The sequence below is a fragment of the Amphiprion ocellaris genome, chromosome 8 (assembly GCF_022539595.1).
Source record: "Amphiprion ocellaris isolate individual 3 ecotype Okinawa chromosome 8, ASM2253959v1, whole genome shotgun sequence".
In the NCBI taxonomy this organism is placed as follows: Eukaryota; Metazoa; Chordata; class Actinopteri; family Pomacentridae; genus Amphiprion; species Amphiprion ocellaris.
The window spans coordinates 798,487-822,516 of NC_072773.1; the positions used below are offsets into that span (position 1 = coordinate 798,487).

The 24,030-nt window shown below is 36.3% G+C and overlaps 1 protein-coding gene across 2 annotated transcripts in view; it reads right to left on the reverse strand.

The window, feature by feature from the left end:
• itpr3 (inositol 1,4,5-trisphosphate receptor, type 3) overlaps window positions 1–24,030 on the reverse strand; it is an 83,892-nt gene that overhangs the window by 54,950 nt on the left and 4,912 nt on the right. For both annotated transcript variants that reach the window (XM_055012751.1, XM_055012750.1), the window contains exons 2-4: window positions 7,905–7,975; window positions 2,802–2,923; window positions 2,612–2,698 (exon numbers count right to left, since the gene is read on the reverse strand). In XM_055012751.1, coding sequence (XP_054868726.1) covers window positions 2,612–2,698; window positions 2,802–2,923; window positions 7,905–7,975 — 280 coding nt within the window. The remainder of the gene's footprint in view (window positions 1–2,611; window positions 2,699–2,801; window positions 2,924–7,904; window positions 7,976–24,030) is intronic.

The window sequence follows — 24,030 nt, forward strand, 5'->3', positions numbered from 1 at the left end:
ACACATCTCTCATAGGTATTCTCTCCAGAACATTTGAGATCTTTGGCTTCCTCCCTCTGCCAGACTTGTTCTGTACTGTGTGGTTCTCTTTGAATCTCTTGATGAGACTTTTCACTCCACTTCTGGACACCTGGAAACGCTGTGAGAACTTTGTAGATCTTCTCCTGCTTTGATTCTTTCTCCATTGACAGCTTAAATCCTGAATGAAGTGTTTATACTGTGTGTAAAGTGGAGGACAACCCTTGATTGATTGATTGATTGATTAATTGATTGATTGATTGATTGATTGATTGATTGATTGATTGATTGATTGATTGATTGATTGATTGATTGATTGATTGATTGATTGATTGATTGTAATGCTCACAGCTTGTAATCAAAGTTAAAGCACATGATTACACACCAGTGGTTTGTGGTTTGGCTCAATAAAAGGTCGGTTCTTAAGGGAGATAATAATACTGAACCTGGCAGTTTTTGGTTTTTATTAAATAATTTAGTTTCTGTGTGCAAAGTAAAATAATGTAAGCATCCAAAATAAAAACCAGGATGTTTGGAAAAGCTGTGGTAAAAATTTCTGAATCTGTTTAACAGCACTTGGGAATGTTTTGAAAAAAATCGAAAATTTCATAGGGGGCTGATAATTTAGCCTTCAACTGTATACTCCTGCATCTACTGATTTATACACTTCAAAACCTGTAGACTGCAGAGAAAACTATATGGGTATTACTGAAACTATTTGTAACGGTGTGTAGAGTTGTGTATCTGTAGTGAAGTTTGTAGAACAATCTGTGATGCGTCCTGAGATCTGTGAAGGTTTTTTTAAAGTTTGTGTTTCTGTAGTTAGGTTTTCAAAACAATTCTGCTGATCAGTGTTAAACTGTAAACACAGTGAGATATGTAAATGCGTTCAGAGATAAACTTACAGATCTCTGGAGGCATTTACAGATTCTTGAACACATTTACTAAGAGTTTCACTACAATAATACCCCATAGAAAGCAGCTCAACAGGACTGAGGACTGCAGAAGTGAACAAGAAGGAAAGATTTTAACTCCCAGCTGAAGAAACTTTCTGCTCTTAAATAAAAGATGATCTTCAAAACAAAAAGGAACCATGAGAGTTATTCAACCTGGAGAAGATCCAGGAGTTCAGGAAAACATCTGAGAACCTATGAAAATAAGAAGCTGAGATTCTAATCAGTTAATGGAAGCAAAAAGACGTCAGTTTATCCTTTAAACACTCTAAGTGGTGAAAAGTTCCTTTCAGTTATCTTTTGTTCTGGAGATTCACAGGTAGGTTCAGGTAACCACACCTTAAACACACACACACACACACACACACACACACACACACACACTGTGATGACAGGTCAATATTAGCTCTAACAGATAGCAGCGTGTCAACACAGTGAAAGGTGTGTGTCTCTGATAAGGTCTGACTGTAAAATGGGGAGTGGAGGGGCTGAGTCACCTGGTTACCGTGGCAACTGGCGTGGTCCTACATGGAGTGAGTATTTACACAATACATGTATGTATTTAAGTTCAGGTTGTACTGCACAGGTACAATGCCTGTAGAGATTCACTGCTGGAAGTTTTAATCTTTTACTGTTTCTAGAGAAGAAGCTTCAGTTTTACTGGATTCAGAACGTCCACCTCGATGTTCTCAAACATCTCTGAGGATCTTTGACTGTTTGTCCTCACATCATGATGCTGCCACCACCATGCTTCACATCATGATGCTGCCACCACCGTGCTTCACATCATGATGCTGCCACCAACATGCTTCACATCATGATGCTGCCACCACCGTGCTTCACATCATGATGCTGCCACCACCATGCTACACATCATGATGCTGCCACCACCGTGCTTCACATCATGATGCTACCACCACCATGCTACACATCATGATGCTGCCACCAACATGCTTCACATCATGATGCTGCCACCACCGTGCTTCACATCATGATGCTGCCACCACCATGCTACACATCATGATGCTGCCACCAACATGCTTCACATCATGATGCTGCCACCACCATGCTTCACATCATGATGCTGCCACCACCTTCCTTCACATCATGATGCTGCCACCACCGTGCTTCACAGTGGGGATGGTGTGTTTGTGATGATGTTCAGTGTTTGGTGTCCATCAAACATATCATCTAGTCTGATGGACATAAAGCTCCATCCTGGTCTCCTCAGACCAAAGAACCTTCTTCCAGGTGTCTTCAGAGTCTCCACATGTCTTCTGGTGAACTCTAGTCCAGATTTAATTTGACTGTTGGAGCTCCAGAGGAGTCATAGGAGTCTTGGTGGCCTCCCTCTCTAGGCTCTCAGGTCTTGAGGACGTCCTGCTCTAGTCAGATTTATTCATGTTCCATCTTCCTTCCATTTCTTAATGATGGATTTAACTGGACTCCAGAGATCTTCAGGAACTTTAAATGTTCTTGTATTGTCCTGACTGATGCTTTTCAACAACCTTTTCATAGAAGTCAATAATATTATTACAAGAATATTATAATGAAAGAGTAAACCTCCCAGAGGGTTTGTTTCTCCATCGTTCTGACTCATTCAGTCTTTTCCAGTGTGTTCTCATAGAACCTTCTTTTACCTGTATGACGGTTCCATATTTGACGACATCTCCATGGACCTTCTTGTTTTCGGTTTCGTTCTGCTTCTGCTCCAGGTTGGACGCATGCTGCAAGACACAGTTAGCTAGTGTTAACTTCTGCTGAGGAACATCTAAACTATCAGACTACTCTGTTTGTTCTGGGTTCTTCTCTTTAACAAAAATCTGTTACCTGCAGTTTCTGCAGCAGAACCACGTCAGCGATCTTGTCCTTCTCATGTTTGGCTTGTTTGGCTTTCCAGAACTGTTTCTGGGCCGAGTAGCGGCTCATCGGACAGACCTTGAACAGGCAGTCTGGAAGAAGACAGGAAGTCGTTAGGTATCTGACAGAACGTTTGGAACCAAAAGATTTAAAACGGAGTTCTGATCTGATAGAGGCCTTTTAACAGATCATTCTGAAACCTCAGGTCACCTAGGAGATGCTGGGATGATAATCCAGAGAGTTTTCTTTAAATAAAGGCAACTTTATCGATCACCATTGATTTACTGACAACAGAAACTGTTATATAGTGTATGTGTCACGGTTGGAGCTCTGGTTGGAGGTCATTAACGACCACAGAGGTCTCTGTCATGGTGCCCGTTGCTGCTAAACTCATCCAGGTCCTGGTGATAGTAGGAGTTTCAGGAGAAACCAGCCGGACTTCCCTGGAAGACGTTTCTAGAAACGTCTTCCAGAGAAGACTAAAAGGTGGTGTAGGAAGAACATTCTCACATCAGCTCTGGTTGGGGGCTCCACCTGGTGGAACAACCAGGAACTACAGCTGATATACATTTACTGAGGTCCTCGGTTTACGACGTCCTAGACCTACGGCATTTCGTCAGAACTGGTTACGGGTGGATCCGCGGTTTACGATGTACAAGCGTTTCATCGTTACGTTATAAACTGGTTAAGTGGAAGGAGTTGGCGAGCGGAGCGGACGAATACATCATCACACGACGCTATAAGATGGCTTTGTTTCCATTCGCCATTGAAAAAAAACTACTTTTGTGACCTCAAACTTTTGAACAGTAGTGTATGTACGTGTAGTTAAGTCCTGTTGGGTGAGTGCTTGATCGGCCTCCATCCACCCCGACCTCCTCCTACTGACTAAAAGTTCTGCTTCATTCATTAGAAATCAAACACGACTCCAGAAAGTGATTCAGTCGTCGACCACGCTTCCCCCTGAAGGCAACATTTTAGAACCGTATGATCATTTAATAATTTAAAGGTGAAAACTTCGACCTGCTGGTGGCGCTAGAACACAAGTTAACACATTAGTAAAGATGTTAGGGTTCTTGATCTGGGCAGCAGGAATGGTTTCAGCTGCATGATGATAATTTAAGTAGGTGTGGACGTATTTTACTGTAAATAAAACATATTCTTGAATTCAACAGGAAATAAATACTAACTTCTAAAACCATAAGTTCCGTCATAAACTGATTGATGTTCACCTGAAATGTGTTGGAGTTTCAAGTTTGCAGCAGAACATCACTGACATGGTGTTGTTTAGGCTAATGTAGCGGTTTATGCTATCTCATTGAGGCTAGTGTACTAGCGAACATTGTCTTTTTTAGGCTAATATCATCCTGTTAAAGTGGTTAAGATTATCACATTTAGGCTCATGTACCAATTAATACTATCCAGGCTAACGTAGCAGCTAATGGTAACGTAGCAGCTTATTTTTTCTTGTTTAGGCTAAACATAGTAGCCTGAATTATCTTATTTAGGCTAATGGTACCTTGTTTGGACAAATTTGGTAGCTTATGTTACCTTTCTTTGGCTAATTTACTGGCAAATGTTATCTTTTCTGGGCTAACATAGCAGCTTATGATGTCTGTTTACAGTCAGTAGCAACTAATGTTATCTGTTTAGCCTAGCATAGTGGCTAATATTATCTTGTTCAGAACAAAGTAGTTGCAAATCTTATCCTGCTTTGGATCTTGTTTAGACTTGTATTATCTTATTAGGCTAAAGCAGAAGCTTATTTTATCTTGTTTAGGCTCATGTTGAGGCTATTTAGGCTACATCGATGTCAGGTGTTATCTTGTTTAGGCTAATGCTATCTTGCATTGACTAATGTTACCTTATTTAGGTTAAATTAGCAGCTAACTTTATCTTGATAGGTGCTATCTTGCTAGGCTAACACAGTGAACAGTGCTTTCTTATTTACATGCTAATGTAGCAACTCACATTATCTTGTTTTGGTTAATGTTATCTTGTTCAGGCTATTCTAGCAGCTAAACTTAGCTTACCTATGCTAACATGGTAGCCTATGTCTTCTGGTTTAGAGCAATGTAGAGGCTTAAGTTATATCATTTATGCTAATTTAGGAGCATAGATTGTTTCATTTAGGGTAATATGTTGTGTTTCTATAGCAGCTAACTTTATGCTGTTTAGGCTAATGTTGATGCTGTTTAGGCTAATTCAACAGCTAACTTTATCTTGTTTAGGCTGATGCTATCTTGTTGATTCTATTTAGGCTAACATAGCAGCTAACTTTATGTTGTTTAGGCTAATGCTATCTTGTTGATTCTATTTAGGCTAACATAGCAGCTAACTTTATCTTGACTGATGCTAACTTGCTAGGCTAATAGGTGAACAGTGTTTTCTTGTTTACAGACTAAGGTAGCAGCTAACTTTATCTTGACTGATGCTATCTTGCTAGGCTATCACAGTGAACCGTGTTTTCTTGTTTACAGGCTAACGTAGCAGCTAACTTTATCTTGTGGACGTATTTTACTGTAAATGTGATAAATTCTAACAAACAAAGTTGTGGATGAATTCAGGAATCTAACAGTGAAAGTGGAGACAGTAGGAGGTAAATATTGACTCTCCTCCATCACATCCTGGATATTTAACAGTTTCTGGTGTTTGTAGAGCAAACAGAGCTCAGAGGTAATCAGTCAGACTGAACCATCTAAAGTTGCTTTATCAGCTCTGAATACAAAGACTCGACTAGAACAGATGTAGGATGGAGCCGTTCACACATCATCAGCTGGAATTCTACATTTTAATGACTAACAAGAGCAAACACTGAAGAAAAAACTGCATTATTATCATTATTTCCTACTATAAACTGTCAAATCAAAAGATTAGTTTTAACTCTAGAAGGAGTTTACCTAAAAAAAAAGTCCAAACTTTTAGCTGCTGTTCAGAAACTCGTCCTGTTTCATGTTTTTAAGGGAATTTGAAGTGAATAAAAATGGAACTAATGATGATTTTAATTCAGTATTTTGATTGAAAACGTTTAAAATAAAACATCTGGCTTCTGTTTAACACAATTTTAGTTTTAATTAAGAAAATTATTATTATTATTGTGTCTCATTTTTGGAATTATTTTTCTTGTTTTTGTTGTTTTTTTGTAGTTTTTTGTCTTTTTTTGTCATTTGTCTAATGTTTCTGTCATTTTGTGTTTCCTTTTCGTCTCACTTCTGTTTTTTGTCTATTTTTTGTCATTTTTTTTGTATCGTTTGTGTCCATTTATTGGTGCTTTGTAACTTTTTTGGTCCAATTTTTTGTCTGTATTTGTTTTGTTTTGTTTTGTGTTGTTTGTCTCATTTTGTGTCATTTTGTGTCTCATTTTTGTTGTTTTTTTAATCTTTTTTCTGACTTTTCTCATTTGTCTCATGTTTTTGTTGTTTTGTAACTTATCCTGTCTAATTTTTTGTCTGGTTTTTGTTTTGTTTCTTGTCATTTGTCTCAGTTTTGGAATATTTTGTCTTGTTTTTCTTGTTTTTTGTCCATTTTCGTCATTGTGTTTTGCTTTATTTGTTGTTTTATGTAGCGTTTTTGTCGTTTGTCTTGGTGGCCACCCTCTCTAGTCTCTTTCTCCTTCAGAGGAGTCATAGGAGTCTTGGTTGCCTCCCTCTCTAGTCTCTCAGGTCTTGAGGACGTCCTGCTCTAGTCAGATTTATTCATGTTCCATCTTCATTCTGTTTCTTAATGATGGATTTAACTGGACTCCAGGAGATCTTCAGGAACTTTAAATGTTCTCGTATCATCTGCAGTGTTTCAGAGACAACAGGTGGAGAATGTGTCCAGCTGGTGGCGCTATGATGTCCAGACAGCAGTAACTAGGACGGATTATTTATAGTCTGAATGACGGCGAGCAGCTAAAAGGAAGCAAACCCTGAAATAAATCCATCAATAATTAATCAATCTGTCAGATGATGTCTGTGTTTAATAGGGTGGTGTTTTATTAATAAATAGAATTCATTTCCTCTCTTTGTCTCATCTGTTTTATTGCGTTTTAATTTCTCCTGATAGATTATTGGCTCTGATGAATGCTGACCCTCCTCTGCTCTGATTTAAAGTTTGATGTTCTACTTCTAAACTGGTTCAGACAGAACAGATGGAAAGCTCTGATGGAAACTGGTCCATCAGCCTCAGAAGATCCCAGCCAGCCTCAGATCTGTCACAGTCGTCTCCCAGTAGGTTGTCTGGTTTCCATCTGACCCAGGACCAGTTCTGACCACTGCAGACCCACTTTAGACCTGTCTACATACGACTCTAAGGATTCCACTTCCTGTCACCAGGAACTGTCTGGTTGTTGTTTCAAAATCAGATGAAACTGATTGTAATGAGAAGGACGACATGGAAATGGAAGAACGTCGTGTTTCTGAACATTTTACTAAATCTACGTCACATAGAACCTAATTTATTATTTATGACTGTATTTAACCAGATCCACTAGAAACAGGAAGTTCTAATGTCACAAAATGAAACTGAATTCAACCATTTGGTTAGTATTGATCTGATCGGTAGGTATTGATACAATGATTGATTAGTATTGATATGATTGATTAGGGGCTGCACAGTGGCGTAGTGGTTAGCACTTTCGCCTTGCAGCAAGAAGGTCCCTGGTTCGCGTCCCGGCTTTCCCGGGATCTTTCTGCATGGAGTTTGCATGTTCTCCCTGTGCATGCGTGGGTTCTCTCCGGGTACTCCGGCTTCCTCCCACAGTCCAAAAATATGCTGAGGTTAATTGATTATTCTAAATTGCCCGTAGGTGTGAATGTGAGAGTGATTGTTTGTCTATATATGTAGCCCTGCGACAGACTGGCGACCTGTCCAGGGTGTCCCCTGCCTTCGCCCGAGTCAGCTGGGATAGGCTCCAGCACCCCCCGCGACCCTAGTGAGGATTAAGCGGTGTATAGATAATGGATGGATGGATGATTGATTAGTATTGATATAATGATTGATTAGTATTGATATGATTGATTAGTATTGATATGATGATTGATTAGTATTGATGTAATGATTGACTATTATTGACATGAACACAGTCTTCGGTACCTCTGAACTTCTTTGGAGGATTCTCCAGATCCCCAGCAGCTGGTTCCACCACACATCTGTCATCCACCAACCTGCAGACACGCAAACATGAAACATGTCCTCAGCAACACGTATGTATCATGATGGGGGTTAATTAATGGATTCATATGTTCACTGAGAAACACGGCTTCAGGCTGCAGCTGTCATTGGTTTAAAAGAAAAATAAAGTGGGACACAACGCAATAAAACCATTTAAACCAATAAAATGTGTAAAAGATTTCACAGAGCAGCTGTTCAAACATCCTTCTATGTTTATATCTTTATACATTTATATTCTTATAGATTTATATCTTTAGACATTTCTATCCTTATAGATTTATATCTTTATACCTTTATATCCTTATAGATTTATATCTTTATATGTTTATATCCTTATAGATTTATATCTTTATACGTTTATATCCTTATAGATTTATATCTTTATACATTTATATCCTTATAGATTTATATCTTTATATGTTTATATCCTTATAGATTTATATCTTTATACATTTATATCCTTATAGATTTATATCTTTATGCATTTATATCCTTATAGATTTATATCTTTATATGTTTATATCCTTATAGATTTATATCTTTATACATTTATATCCTTATAGATTTATATCTTTATATGCTTATAGATTTATATCTTTATACGTTTATATCCTCATAGATTTATATCTATACGTTTATATCCTTATAGATTTATATCTTTATATGCTTATAGATTTATATCTTTATACGTTTATATCCTCATAGATTTATATCTTTATACGTTTATATCCTTATAGATTTATATCTTTATATCTTTATACATTTATATCCTTATAGATTTATATCTTTATATGCTTATAGATTTATATCTTTATACGTTTATATCCTTATAGAATTATATCTTTATATGTTTATATCCTTATAGATTTATATCTTTATATGTTTATATCCAGGCTGCTAACTGATCTGTTGGGTTTCTAGCTTCTTTCTCTCTGAACTGAAGTGAGATTAAAGTGAAACTGATGTTCTGAAGTCGGTGTGAAGCCACTTGTTAAAGCAGCAGCAGCTCAGGAAGCGACGCTGTGATGAAGTTAGAGGCGACTCCTTGACTATTTATAGACTCTTTATGTTCAGGACGGTTTGAAGCTGAATCACTTCTACAGATTAAACAGTTTGAGAGTCTGAGAGCTCAACAGGAAGTAAATACTAACTTTTAAAACCATAAGAAGTTCCGTTATAAGCTGAGAGAGTATTTCAGATCATCAGACTGATCAGATCAGCATCAGGTTTTCTACCAACGTGTCATTTTCACCTGAAATGTGTCGGAGCTTCAAGTTTCCAGCAGAACGTCACTGACATGCTGTTGTTTATGCTATCTCATGTAGGCTAGCGTACCAGCCATTAAAGTGGTTAACAACATCTCATTTAGGCTCGTGTACCAATTAATGCTATCCAGGCTAACATGGCAGCTAATGGTATCGTAGCAGCTCATCTTTTCTTTATTAGGCTAAACATAGTAGCCTGAATTATCTTATTTAGGCTAATGTTACCTTGTCTGGACTCATTTGGCAGCTTATGTTACCTTACTTTGGCTAGTTTACTGACAAATATTATCTTTTTTGGGCTAATATAGCAGCTTATGATGTCTGCTTTACAGTCAGTAGCAACTAATGTTATCTGTTTAGCCTAGCATAGTGGCTAATATTATCTTTGTCAGACCAAAGTAGTTGCAAATCTTGCTAGTGATCCTGTTTAGACTTTTGCTATCTTGATAAGCTAAAGTTATCTTGTGTAGGCTAAAGCAGAAGTTTATTTTATCTCGTTTAGGCTAATGTTAGCCTAGTGAGGCTATTTAGGTGAAATCAACATCAGGCTTCATGTTGTTTAGGCTAATGCTATCTTGATTTGACTAATATTGCCTTATTTAGGTTAAATTAGCAGCTAACCTTATCTTGACTGATGTTATCTTGCTAGGCTAACATAGTGAAGTGTTCTCTTGTTTATCCAGCAGCTAAACATAGCTTACTTATTCTAACTTTGCTAAAGTTATATGGTTTCTGCTAATTTAGGAGCCAACATTGTTTCATTTAGGCCAATATGATGTGTTTAGGCTAACAGAGCAGCTAACTTTATCTCGTTTAGGCTAATGTCAGGGTAATATCTCTAACCTAAGACTGTCAGTGTTAAAATACATCCATAAAATCGTTTATTTTCATGCTAGCAGCAGTTTTCTGGTATCATATGAACTCCACCATGAACCTAAACCAGCAGCTAAGCAGAAATGATCAGAGAAACAGCAGCTCTGATGTCTATAACCAAATACAGCTCCAACTTTCAGCTCTCTGCCGTCTGTTTTTGGTGGTTTCAGGGGTAAATATGACTATTTAAGGCCCCGCAGTGATCCCAGCCGGCCGTCATCAGACTAAATCTGAGTTAGTGTTGAGGAAACATAGTTTCCATCACCTCTGAGGACATTCATCTCCCAGAGACCGACTCTGACCCCAAACACAGCTCTGTCTTCAAACCAGGTCTTCTCATTTAATGGCTTATCTTAAGGCAGGGGTGTCCAACATGCGGCCCACGGGCCAAAACCGGCCCTCCAGAGGGTCCAATCCGGCCCAACTATAAATTTTAAATAATTTCTAGACTATGAGAAGTTAATTTGATCACAAAGAAAAATACTACATTGTTCATTGTTTTGTTGTTTTGTGTCTCATTTTTGTAATATTTAGTCTTGTTTTTTTGTCTAACTTTTGCATGGCTTTTATCTCCCGTTTTTTTCGTTTTGTGTCATTTTTGTAACTTGGTGTTTTGTTTTTGTCGTTTTAAGTCTTGTTTTTGTTGTTTTGTGTCTTGTTTTTGTGGTTTTGTGTCTCGTTTTTGTTTTTGTCTCATTTTTTTCTCGCTTGTAGCTGTTTGTCTGTTTTGTTGCTTTGTAACTTTTTTGTCAAATTTTTTGTCTTTTTGTTTTGTTTTTTGTCATTTGTCTAATTTTTTTTTGTCATTTTGTTTCTCGTTTTTGTAATTTTTTGTCTCGTTTGTGTCATTTATCCAATTTTTTTGTTGCTTTGTAACTTTTTTTGTCTAATTTTTTTGTCTATTTTTTTGGTTTTGTTTCATGTCGTTATGTGGAACCTGGACTAAGATGAGTTTGTCTTGTTTCTGCATTAAGGGGACCTGCTGTATCCAGGCAAGTCCTCACAGGTGCATATAAGCAGCTTATGTCCACACACACACCAGGTAAATCCCTCCTTTCATGCAGGTAAATCACCTGTCCATTAAAACACACTTTAACCACCTCCAGCAGACAGCCAGGTGTGTTTGTGTCTCCGTACCTGTAAAACTGACATCACAGGACTGAGGTGTTTCTGTCGAAGTCAACATTTATTCAAATAAAGAAAAACAGAACTGCCTTCGATTTCACAATAAAAGTCTTGTTCTGTACATATAGAGTTGTTTCAGGGTTGACAACATTAACAGTAAGCGTACAAAAGCGTTAAAGAACCATCAGAATGACTGTGATGAACCTACACATTAGATAAATCAGAACTTTGCATGGAGGCTCAAACCAAAACCTGTAAACAAATGAGATATTTGCAAATGACTGAGGAGCTGAAATATATCTGAGCTAATGCTGCTTTAATGAGCTTTAAAACGGTTGGTGTTTTTCAAGTGGTAGATAAGAGCTTCTTTCTTTTTTTAGGTCATATTTCTGATACTATATCTCAATACAGATGTTTTATTTTACAGTTGATTCAATCAGGGTCATTATATATCAAATATCTGACACCATTTCACAGATAAAGCACACTTTAGGTATTATAGATCAGCTGTAAGGTCATTTATTTCAGACAAAGGTAGATAAAAGCTCAAATTTTTAGCCGTCTGTATCTGTACATAGCTAATTATGTCTAGATTAAAAAATAACCCAAACTAACATAAATAAACATCACATTAAATAAAGTGTAAAATGTCAACAGGTTCTTGTCCTAGTCTGTCTCTGTATTACTGTACAGCTTAATGAGGAAAACATCCAGGACAGACTGTTAGCTAATGATGCTAGCTCATCAGTTAGCATATGAAGCTAGTTAGCTCGATGTGTTTGTAGCTTACATTAGGGCATTTAAACAACCAGTTTACTATTGATGTACATCATAAGTTATATGTCATTTAGTCAATGTTTGTACTTTTAAATCACATTTCTCTTTTTAACCTAAAACTCTATTTTAAATGAAGACAATCTGCTGAGTCACCTCGGTTAGCTACTGATGCTAACCCTTGGTACTGCTGACAGATGTTAAGCTAGTTAGCCGGGAAATGTTTGTAGCTGACAATGGAGAAGAAAAGCCTGTTGATATGAACATTAAAAGCTTCTTCAACAACAGTAAAAGCTCAGAATCATGTTTTATTGGCGGATTTCTACTTTTAAGTGAACAGTTCTCTGTGAATGAGCACAACCTACTCAGTAGCCTGGTAGCTAGTTAGCCTGACATGTTAGCAGCTTAGACTGGAGCAGACAACCTGTTTAATACAGAATATCTACTTTATTTCTCTCCTTTGTTTCATTCTGCCCTTTGAGTATTCTTTACGTCTTCACCACATTCTTTCATCTTTTTCTGTTTTTCTGAAACTGTCTCTGCTCTCTAAAATGGCCTCCTGTTTCTTTTCTTCATCTTTTAAAAAACATTTTCGTCTTTTCTTTCCCTTCATCTGTTCCTTCGTTCTACTCCTGAGGTCCGACGCCATCGCTATGACAGCGGCCAATCAGTGCTCTTGGCCTCCTGTCAGGTGTGTCCAGGTGTGTCTTTCAGGACCCTGATTGCTACATTCGCTGTCACTCAGGTGTGTTGACTCAGTGACCGACAGGTGACCTGTTCTCAGGAATTAATCACCAGGAGCCTGAAGATGCAGAAAAACCTCAGAGTTCTGCTGAAGTTAAAGCTGAGATATGTAGGGATCATTTAGAGCTGGAGGAAGTTTTACATCCCATAATCCACGTATTAAATAATAAAACATCAGTAGTGTGTAAATGTTCTTGTCCTGAGACCAAATCTATAAAAACTAGGAGAATGTTTTTAATATTTTAAATTCCAAATAAGTCTGGAGTTCCCCCCCTGAAGACCAAACTGGATCTAATAAACAGAATCTCATTTAAATCTATTTTTTCTGGTTTTATTTTTTCATTCATGTCTCTGTAATTGTGTGAACATTTTTTAATCAACATAAAATTTTAAATAATTATTATTATTCATGGAACGTTTCCCACAACATGTTAGCAGAACCTGTTGACAATTCTGTGGTTTTGTGTCTCGTTTTTGTCATTTTGTGTCTGGTTTTTGTGTTTTTGTGTCTCGTTTTTGTGGTTTTGTCTCATTTTGTGTCTGGTTTTTCTGTTTTTGTGTCTCGTTTTTGTGGTTTTGTCTCATTTTGTGTCTGGTTTTTGTGTTTTTGTGTCTCGTTTTTGTGGTTTTGTGTTGTTTTTGTCATTTTTGTGTCTTGTTTGTCATTTTCTGTCTAGTTTTTGTGTATTTGTGTCTCATTTTTGTGGTTTTGTGTCTCGTTTTTGTCATTTTGTGTCTTTTTTTGTCTAGTTTTTGTGGTTTTCTGTCTCATTTTTGTTGTTTTATTTTTTCTAGAATGACCCACATATATATGTATAAATCATAAACTTATATACCTGCTGTACGTTTGTGTTTTATTTTCTCCATCAGGTGTCAGAATATCATTAAATGTCAGATTTTATTCAGCCAACAGTTAAAAACCTCATTTAACTATAAGGTATCCTCCAACGATGTACTTATTTAAATAAACTAAACTGTATTTTATCAGTTTTCTTTTGAAATCCTGATGGTTTTATAACGTCTCTGCTTTATTGTGCTGCTTTGCTTCAGAAATTACGATTCATATGAATAATATGAAACAGATCTGAGAAAAGTGTCAAATCTTAACATTTTAAAGGCTGAAACTAACAAACATTTGGTATTTTTTCCTAAAACTACTTTAAAAACTGTCATTTGATGAATGAAACAGTTTTCTGTAGCTCAGCAGTAATAATAATTTCTACTCAGATGTCTTTGTTCGACTCAACAGCAGCAGAATAAACTGAATCTGTGACCATTAATGGTTAAAAAAGCACCAAAGAAGGAAATTTAAAAGGAGAAATATGAACAGCTGATAAACTGTGTTTGAGAAACAATAAAAATCTGACTTTTATTTCAGTATTTAGTGTTTTTATTCCTCCTCTTGATGCTGCTGTAGGTAGTAACACATTTGAATGTGGATTAGTGGATTTGAATAAACTTTTCCATCTGTTTTCCATTTTAACCGACAGTAAACAGAAACAAAACCTGCAGGACGAAGCTGAAACTCATCGGCTCCACGTTAAACCTGTTGTCTTCTGGTTTAATTTCACTGTAATTCAACTTTAACTGCTGAGAAAAACACTAAATTCAACCTGTTTCTAACTAAAGTCACTTTTAGTAGAAAACTGTGAACTTCTACTCAATAAAATGCATTAAAATCCAACTAGTTCATCAGATTACTTTAAACGTGAATGTCTGTTTGGTTGTTGAGGGTGAAATAAGCAGAGGACAAATCAAACAACTTCCTCCCAGCAATGTAAAAACTGCTCCCTGATTTACTGCCAACAGTTAATAAACCCTCAGATAGTAGTTTAATGGAAAACAGCAGCAGAAGATCATAGCATCAGTAACACATCAGCAGATAAATGATCCTTTAGTCAAAGAGATACAGTCAGATTCACTGATTCTGTTTGTTTTTAAGCCTGAATATCATCTGGAAGCAACATAAAGGTGATAACTCAGGATCTGTTGACGATTTATCATTCATTTAATTCATTTTCTTTCAATCTTCATTGAAAAAAATTATTTTCTTTCAACAGTAAGGACATTTCTAAGAGATTCCAAACTCTGGGACGTCTAGCAGCTGAGAGTTCATTAGAATCTAAACAGTGTTTCAGGGACGACTAATCTGAAAAACTACAAGAGGAAACATCTTGAAACCTGCTGGACAATGAGTCCAGACTTGCTTTCAGATGGAAAGTAGTCGTGAGTTCTGGTTGGAGGTCATTAACCTCCTCAGAAGTCTCTGTCATGGTGCCCGTCGCTGCTAAACTCATCCAGGTCCTGGTGATCGTAGGAGCTTCAGGAGAAACCAGCCGGACTTCTCTGGCAGACATTTCTGGAAACATTTGCCAGAGAAGTCCGGTTGGTTTCTCCTGAAGCTCCTACAACTTAAAGCCGGTGCAGGAAGAACATTCTCTCGTCAGCTCTGGTTGGAGGTCATTAACCTCATCAGAAGTCTTTGTCATGGTGCCCGTTGCTGCTACATTTCCACAATGCTCTCTGCTTTAACATGAACTGTGGTCTGAGTGACGCCTCCTCTGGTTTCTAAACAGGATAACCAGGTTCTACTAAACTCAAAAACATGCCCCAAAAAGTCTTCAAACTTCTCAAAAGACTCAAAATTGGTCTAAAATCCTCAAAACTTTTTCATAATTCATCAAAATTGTCAAAATCGAAAAAGACTTGTCTAAAATGATTCGAAATGTGTTCAATTTGACTCAAAACTTGTCCAAAGCAACTCGAAACTTGTTCAAAATGACTCGAAACTTCTCCAAAATGGCTCAAAATGTGTCCAAAGTAACTCAGAATTTGTCCAAATTGACTCGAAACTTGTCCAAAGTGACTTAAAACTTGTCAAAAATGATTTCGAACTTGTATAAATTGACTTAAAACTTGTCCAAAATGACTTGAAACTTGTCTAAATTGACTGGAAACTTGTCCAAAATGACTCGAAACTTTTCCAAAATGACTTAAAACTTGTCCAAAATGACTCGAAATTGGTTTAAATTGACTTGAAACTTGTCCAAAATGACTTGAAACTTTTCCAAAATGACTTAAAACCTGTCCAAAATGACTTGAAATTGGTTTAAATTGACTCGAAACTTGTCAAAAGTGAACTACAGCTGATCGATGTTTACTGACATCATGTCCACTAATCTCTAATCATTAACTTCCCTGAAGGACACAGAACCAGAGTTCCTCATTCTCTGATATAAACTGTTTGATTTTTTAGTTTAGTTCAGACAAACTGGACTCCAGCTTTATGACTGCCTGTAGCGAACAGAACGTTCTGTCAGAGAACATGTGATGTCTGCTGAATTGGGACTATCTGCCAGGTGAGACTGGACCAACCTGCTGGTTTCCCTACAGTCAAATTCAGCAGGACACTGAGAGAAACTCTCATGTTTGAGGAAACCTGAGAATCCTCCGTCCATCCTCAGTGATCAGTTATCTTCGGCTCAGTAGGGAAACCCACCGAGCCACTGTTTTATCAGGATCACATCTCCTGAAAGCCTTGAAGCTAAAGAACCAAGGAGCTGCTTCATGAGGCTAAAGAACCAAGGAGCTACAATAAATAACTATTACCATTACAGTACTACTACAGTACTACATAGTACTATAAATAACTATTACCATTACAGTGCTACTACAGTACTGCATAGTACTATGAATAACTATTACCATTACAGTACTACTACAGTACTGCATAGTACTATAAATAACTATTACCATTACAGTACTACTACAGTACCGCATAGTACTATAAATAACTATTACCATTACAGTACTACTACAGTACTGCATAGTACTATAAATAACTATTACCATTACAGTACTACTACAGTACTACATAGTACTATAAATAACTATTACCATTACAGTGCTACTACAGTACTGCATAGTACTATGAATAACTATTACCATTACAGTACTACTACAGTACTGCATAGTACTATAAATAACTATTACCATTACAGTACTACTACAGTACTGCATAGTACTATAAATAACTATTACCATTACAGTACTACTACAGTACTACATAGTACTATAAATAACTATTACCATTACAGTGCTACTACAGTACTGCATAGTACTATGAATAACTATTACCATTACAGTACTACTACAGTACTGCATAGTACTATAAATAACTATTACCATTACAGTACTACTACAGTACCGCATAGTACTATAAATAACTATTACCATTACAGTACTACTACAGTACCGCATAGTACTATAAATAACTATTACCATTACAGTACTACTACAGTACTGCATAGTACTATAAATAACTATTACCATTACAGTGCTACTACAGTACTACATAGTACTATAAATAACTATTACCATTACAGTGCTACTACAGTACTACATAGTACTATAAATAACTATTACCATTACAGTACTACTACAGTACTATATAGTACTATAAATAACTATTACCATTACAGTACTACTACAGTACTGCATAGTACTATAAATAAATATTACCATTACAGTACTACTACAGTACTACATAGTACTATAAATAACTATTACCATTACAGTACTACTACAGTACTGCATAGTACTATAAATAACTATTACCCTTACAGTAATACTACAGTACTATATAGTACTATAAATATTACCATTACAGTACTACTATAGTACTACATAGTACTATAAATAACTATTACCATTACAGTACTACTACCGTACTATATAGTAATAAAAATAACTATTACCATTACAGTACTACTACAGTACTACATAGTACTATAAATAACTATTACATTACAGTACTACTACAGTACTATATAGCACTATAAATTACTATTACCATTACAGTACTACTACAGTACTACATAGTACTATAAATTACTATTATCATTAAAGTGCTACTACAGTACTACATAGTACTATAAATTACTTTTACCATTACAGTACTACTATATTACTATATAGTACTATAAATTACCATTACCATTACAGTACTACTACAGTACTACATAGTACTATAAATTACTATTACCATTACAGTACTACTACAGTACTGCATAGTACTATAAATAAATATTACCATTACAGTACTACTATAGTACTGCATAGTACTATAAATTACTATTACCATTACAGTACTACTACAGTACTACATAGTACTATAAATTACTATTATCATTAAAGTGCTACTACAGTACTACATAGTACTATAAATTACTTTTACCATTACAGTACTACTATATTACTATATAGTACTATAAATTACCATTACCATTACAGTACTACTACAGTACTACATAGTACTATAAATTACTATTACCATTACAGTACTACTACAGTACTGCATAGTACTATAAATAAATATTACCATTACAGTACTACTATAGTACTACATAGTACTATAAATAACTATTACCATTACAGTACTACTACCGTACTATACTGTACTATAAATAACTATTACCATTACAGTACTACTACAGTACTACATAGTACTATAAATAACTATTACCATTACAGTACTACTACAGTACTGCATAGTACTATAAATAACTATTACCCTTACAGTAATACTACAGTACTATATAGTACTATAAATATTACATTACAGTACTACTATAGTACTACATAGTACTATAAATAACTATTACCATTACAGTACTACTACCGTACTATATAGTAATATAAATAACTATTACCATTACAGTACTACTACAGTACTACATAGTACTATAAATAACTATTACATTACAGTACTACTACAGTACTATATAGCACTATAAATTACTATTACCATTACAGTACTACTACAGTACTACATAGTACTATAAATTACTATTATCATTAAAGTGCTACTACAGTACTACATAGTACTATAAATTACTTTTACCATTACAGTACTACTATATTACTATATAGTACTATAAATTACCATTACCATTACAGTACTACTACAGTACTACATAGTACTATAAATTACTATTACCATTACAGTACTACTACAGTACTACATAGTACTATAAATAACTATTACCATTACAGTACTACTACAGTACTACATAGTACTATATATAACTATTATCATTACAGTACTACTACAGTACTACATAGTACTGTAAATTACTATTATCATTAAAGTGCTACTACAGTACTACATAGTACTATAAATTACTATTACCATTACAGTACTACTACAGTACTATATAGCACTATAAATTACTATTACCATTACAGTACTACTATAGTACTATATAGTACTATAAATTACTATTACCATTAAAGTGCTACTACAGTACTACATAGTACTATAAATTACTATTACACTTACAGTACTACTATAGTACTATATAGTACTATAAATTACTATTACCATTAAAGTGCTACTACAGTACTACATAGTACTATAAATAACTATTACATTACAGTACTACTAAAGTACTATATAGTACTATAAATTACTATTACCCTTACAGTACTACTACAGTACTACATAGTACTATAAATTACTATTACATTACAGTACTACTACAGTTCTACGCAGTCCTTTAAATGAGGTGGCTGATTTGTGTCTTTGTAGTCATTTTGTGTCTCTGTTGTTGTTTCGTGTCTCTTTGTGGTTGTTTTGTGTCTCTTTGTGGTTGTTTTGTCTCTCTTTAATACCTGAAGCTGTGAAAATGAAGTACTGAACAGTGTAATTTGCTCAAACAACGCAATTAAACTCCATTCAGTCTGTATGTGATTGCTGGTTGGAGGTGATTAACCTCCTCAGAAATCTTTGTCATGGTGCCCGTTGCTGCTAAACACATCCAGGTCCTGGTGATCGTAGGAGCTTTAGGAGAAACCAACTGGAGTTTCAGGAAGACGTTTCTAGAAACGTCTTCCAGAGAAGTCCGTCTGGTTTCTCCTGAAGCTCTTACTAGTCATAGGAGGTGGTGTAGGAAGAACATTCGCACATCAGCTCTGGTTGGAGGTCAGGAACCTCCTCAGAAGTCTTTGTGTCTTTGGATGGTTTGAAGGAAGTCTACCCTGAACCCAGACAGACTCTGTTTTATGAACCTGTAGCAGCCGACCAATGATTGGACCAGAAAACCAATCATCATCGACTGTCTGCTGATGTCAGCGGCTCCACTGTGGACAAAGACTCAGAAACATCCTGAAGGTTGACAGAGTCCATGAAGGTTCCAACAACACCGACTGATTGTTCCTGTTATTGAGGCTCAGATCAGTGAAAGTCGAAGCTGGAAAGGTCAAGATGGAGTCAAACGCACAGGAAAACACACACACACACACACACACACACACACACACACACACACACACACACACACACACACACACACACACACACACACACACACACACACACACACATGCCTGGCAGTGAAATCTCTCTTGGACATGCTCGGTACCACTTCCTCTTCCTGCCATACAATCATCAGAGCTGCCAGAGTCTGAACGACGTCACAGAAAAAACACATCTTCATGTTCCCAGAGTTTCTCTCTGCAGATATTAATAGACGTTTAAGAAATACGAGTTAAAAAGAAGCACCGGAAGGCTCGGGACTCTACTGGAGCACCGATCTGAGGACCTGAGCTGACCACTGGTTGAGGTGTTCATGATGGTCTTCAACCTCTCACGACAACAACCAGCCTCTGATCCACCAAACAACCTGTCGTTACAACCGTCTACGACTACCGGCCCGTCGCCCTCACCCCATCATCACGAAGAGCTTCTAGAGCATGGAGCTGGAACACATCAAGAGAAGCATCCCTACAGATCTGAAAACGACAAAAACAAGACACAAAACGACAAAAAGGAGACACAAAACGACAAAAACGACAAGACACAGAACGACCAAAACGAGACGCACGAGAAAAACGAGATGCAAAACGACAAAAACGAGACACAAAATGACAAAAACAAGACACAAAATGACAAAAATGAGCCACAAATCCATAAAAGCAAGACACAAAACGACAAAAACATGACACAAAATGACAAAAACGAGACACAAAACGACAAAAAGACACAAAACGACAAAAACGAGACACAAAATGACAAAAAGACACAAAACGACAAAAACGAGACATAAAAATGACAAAAACGAGACACAAAACGACAAGACACAAAACGACAAGACACAAAACGACAAAAACGAGACACAAAATGACAAAAACGACACACAAAACGACAAATACAAGACACAAAATGACAAGACAAAATGACAAAAACAAGACACAAAATGACAAGACACAAAATGACAAGACACAAAACGACAAAAACGAGACACAAAATGACAAAAACGACACACAAAACGACAAATACAAGACACAAAATGACAAGACAAAATGACAAAAACAAGACACAAAATGACAAGACACAAAATGACAAAAACAAGACACAAAACGACAAAAATATGACACAAAATGACAAAAAAGAGAAACAAAACGACCAAAATGAGAAACAAAACGAGACACTAAACAACAACAATCAGACACAAAACGACAAAAACGACACACAAAACCACAAAAACAAGACACAAAACGAGACACTAAATGACAAAAACAAGACACAAAACGACAAAAACGACAAAAACAAGACACAAAACTACCAAAACAAGACGCAAAACAAGATGCAAAACAACAAAAACGAGACACAAAATGACAAAAACAAGACACAAAACAACAAAAACGAGCCACAAAAGGACAAAAACAAGACACAAAACGACAAAAACATGACACAAAATGACAAAAACGAGACACAAAATGACAAAAAGACACAAAACGACAAAAACGAGACACAAAACGACAAAACGACAAAAACGAGACGTAAAAAACGACAAAAACGAGACACAAAATGACAGGACACAAAATGACAAGACACAAAACGACAAAAACGAGACACAAAATGACAAAAATGACACACAAAATGACAAAAACAAGTCACAAAACGACAAGACAAAATGACAAAAACAAGACACAAAATGACAAGACACAAAATGACAAAAACAAGACACAAAACGACAAAAATATGACACAAAATGACAAAAACGAGACACAAAACGACAAGACAAAATGACAAGACACAAAACGACAAAAACGAGACACAAAATGACAAAAACGAGACACAAAACGACAAAAAGACACAAAACGACAAAAATGAGACACAAAACGACAAAAATACACAAAACGACAAAAATGAGACACAAAACGACAAAAACGAGACACAAAATGACAAAAATAAGATATAAAATGACAAAAACAAGACATAAAATGATAAAAATGAGACACAAAACAACACAAACCATTAAACTACATTCAGTCTGTATGTGACTGCTGGTTGGAGGTCATTAATCTTTTCAGAAGTCTTTGTCATGGTGCCCGTTGCTGCTGAACTCATCCAGGTCCTGGAGATCATTTCTAGAAATGTCTTCCAGAGAAGTCCGTCTGGTTTCTCCTGAAGCTCCTACGACTTAAAAGTGGTGTAGGAAAAACGTTCTCACATCAGCTCTGGTTGAAGGACATGAACCTCCTCAGAAGTCTTTGTCTCAGAACCTTTAAACTCAGAAACTGATCAAACAACATTCATTTCTCATCACTAAACACATTTAAAGATTCTGTGCTGCAGAGCGATTTGTCTTCCTACCACAAAAGATAAAAATCCCTCAGTAAAGCCTGTAGGGGGCGCTCTGAGGGAGCTCTGAGGGGGGACAGAGCTCTGAGGCTGAATAAAGACGTTAACTAAGTGAATGTTTCCTGTCAAACCGAAGCCTCGGGCGTGTCGGGTCAGGCTGAGATATCGGCTGATGTTTGGTTGTTTTGTTCGTCAGCTGAGGCCCAGAAATTCCTACGACCGACTCGACTTCCAGACAAAACATCAGAGAGAAACCGACAGAAGCTTCAGAAGAACTGCAGCTCAGAGGAATAACAACATCTGATGCTGTAAAGAAGCAGCTCAGTCTTCATTAACAGCATAAAAATCATCAAGAAAATCTTAAAAGTCTGACAAAAACATCACTGAGGAGATGCCGGCTCCTTTAGTAGTAAAACATGAGACTGAAACCAGCGAATATTCTTCATTATTCATTAATCTGCCAGTTACACTGTATTTTTGATTCAAAGATTAGTTGTTTGGTTCATAAAACATCACTAAGAAAAAACAAAATGCTGAACTGAGAGGACAGGAACTAATATCCCATTCATAAAATATTACAAAGAAAAGCAGCAAACTGGTTGTTTAACCCTCGTGTTGTCCTGCGGGTCAGAATTGACCCATTTTAAAGTTGGAAAACATGGAAAAAAAAAATTTCACAGTGAAACTTCTGATGTCCACATTTTCAACATTTTTGGGAAATTTTTGAACGTTTTTTGGTGAAAAAAAAGAAATGTTAAAAATGTTTCTCAAGTACATTCACAAAACATCAACCAAAATAAGGGAAACTTTTAAGAAATTATTGGAATTTTCTTCCTGAAGGTTTTGCAAATTTTCAGAAATTTGGGGAATTTTTTTGCTAAATTTTTGGATTTTTTTCAGACAAGGAAACAATATTTTTGGGGGCCCGTAAATGAGGACAACAGAAGGGTTAAGACGCTAAAATCTAAAAAGAAAAATTTGGTTCTGATCCAAAATACTCATTAAACTCTGATGTCAACAAATCCTCATTTATAGCTGCTGACTGTTAAAACCTCCAACATCAGCCTGACAGGATTTACTCTACAACCTGATTAGCAGATAGCTGCTAGCTGTTAGCTGTTAGCTGTTAGCTGTTAGCGCTACTGAAAGGTGAGAAAATGGTTTTTATAATTTTTTTTTCTGAAATTCCAGAATATTTATTTTACAAAGTTAGAAGTCAGAAAAACTTGAAGATTTTTTGGTAAGAACAAGCTGATTTGGACCATTTTAGCTCCAGAAACAACAAGTATCACTATAATTTAACTCCTTAAACTGATGGATTTGTCATGAAACTGTAGTACAAGTCAGAATGTTCTGGTTAAATCAATCAATCATCAATAATCCATGTCTGTAGCTGCTGATGTTCAGGCTTGAGATGCTGATTATTTCAGTAGCTGCTCTAAAACTTGACTGTTTACTTCAGTATTTGCCACTACTAGCTGCTATTAGCCGCAATTAGCTGCTACGAGCCGCTGTTAGCTGTTATTAGCCGTTACTAGCCACTGTTAGCCGCTATTAGCCACAGATCTGAACTCAACCTTTACTTGTAGTCATCTAGAACTTTGTCCTGATACTGTAATTA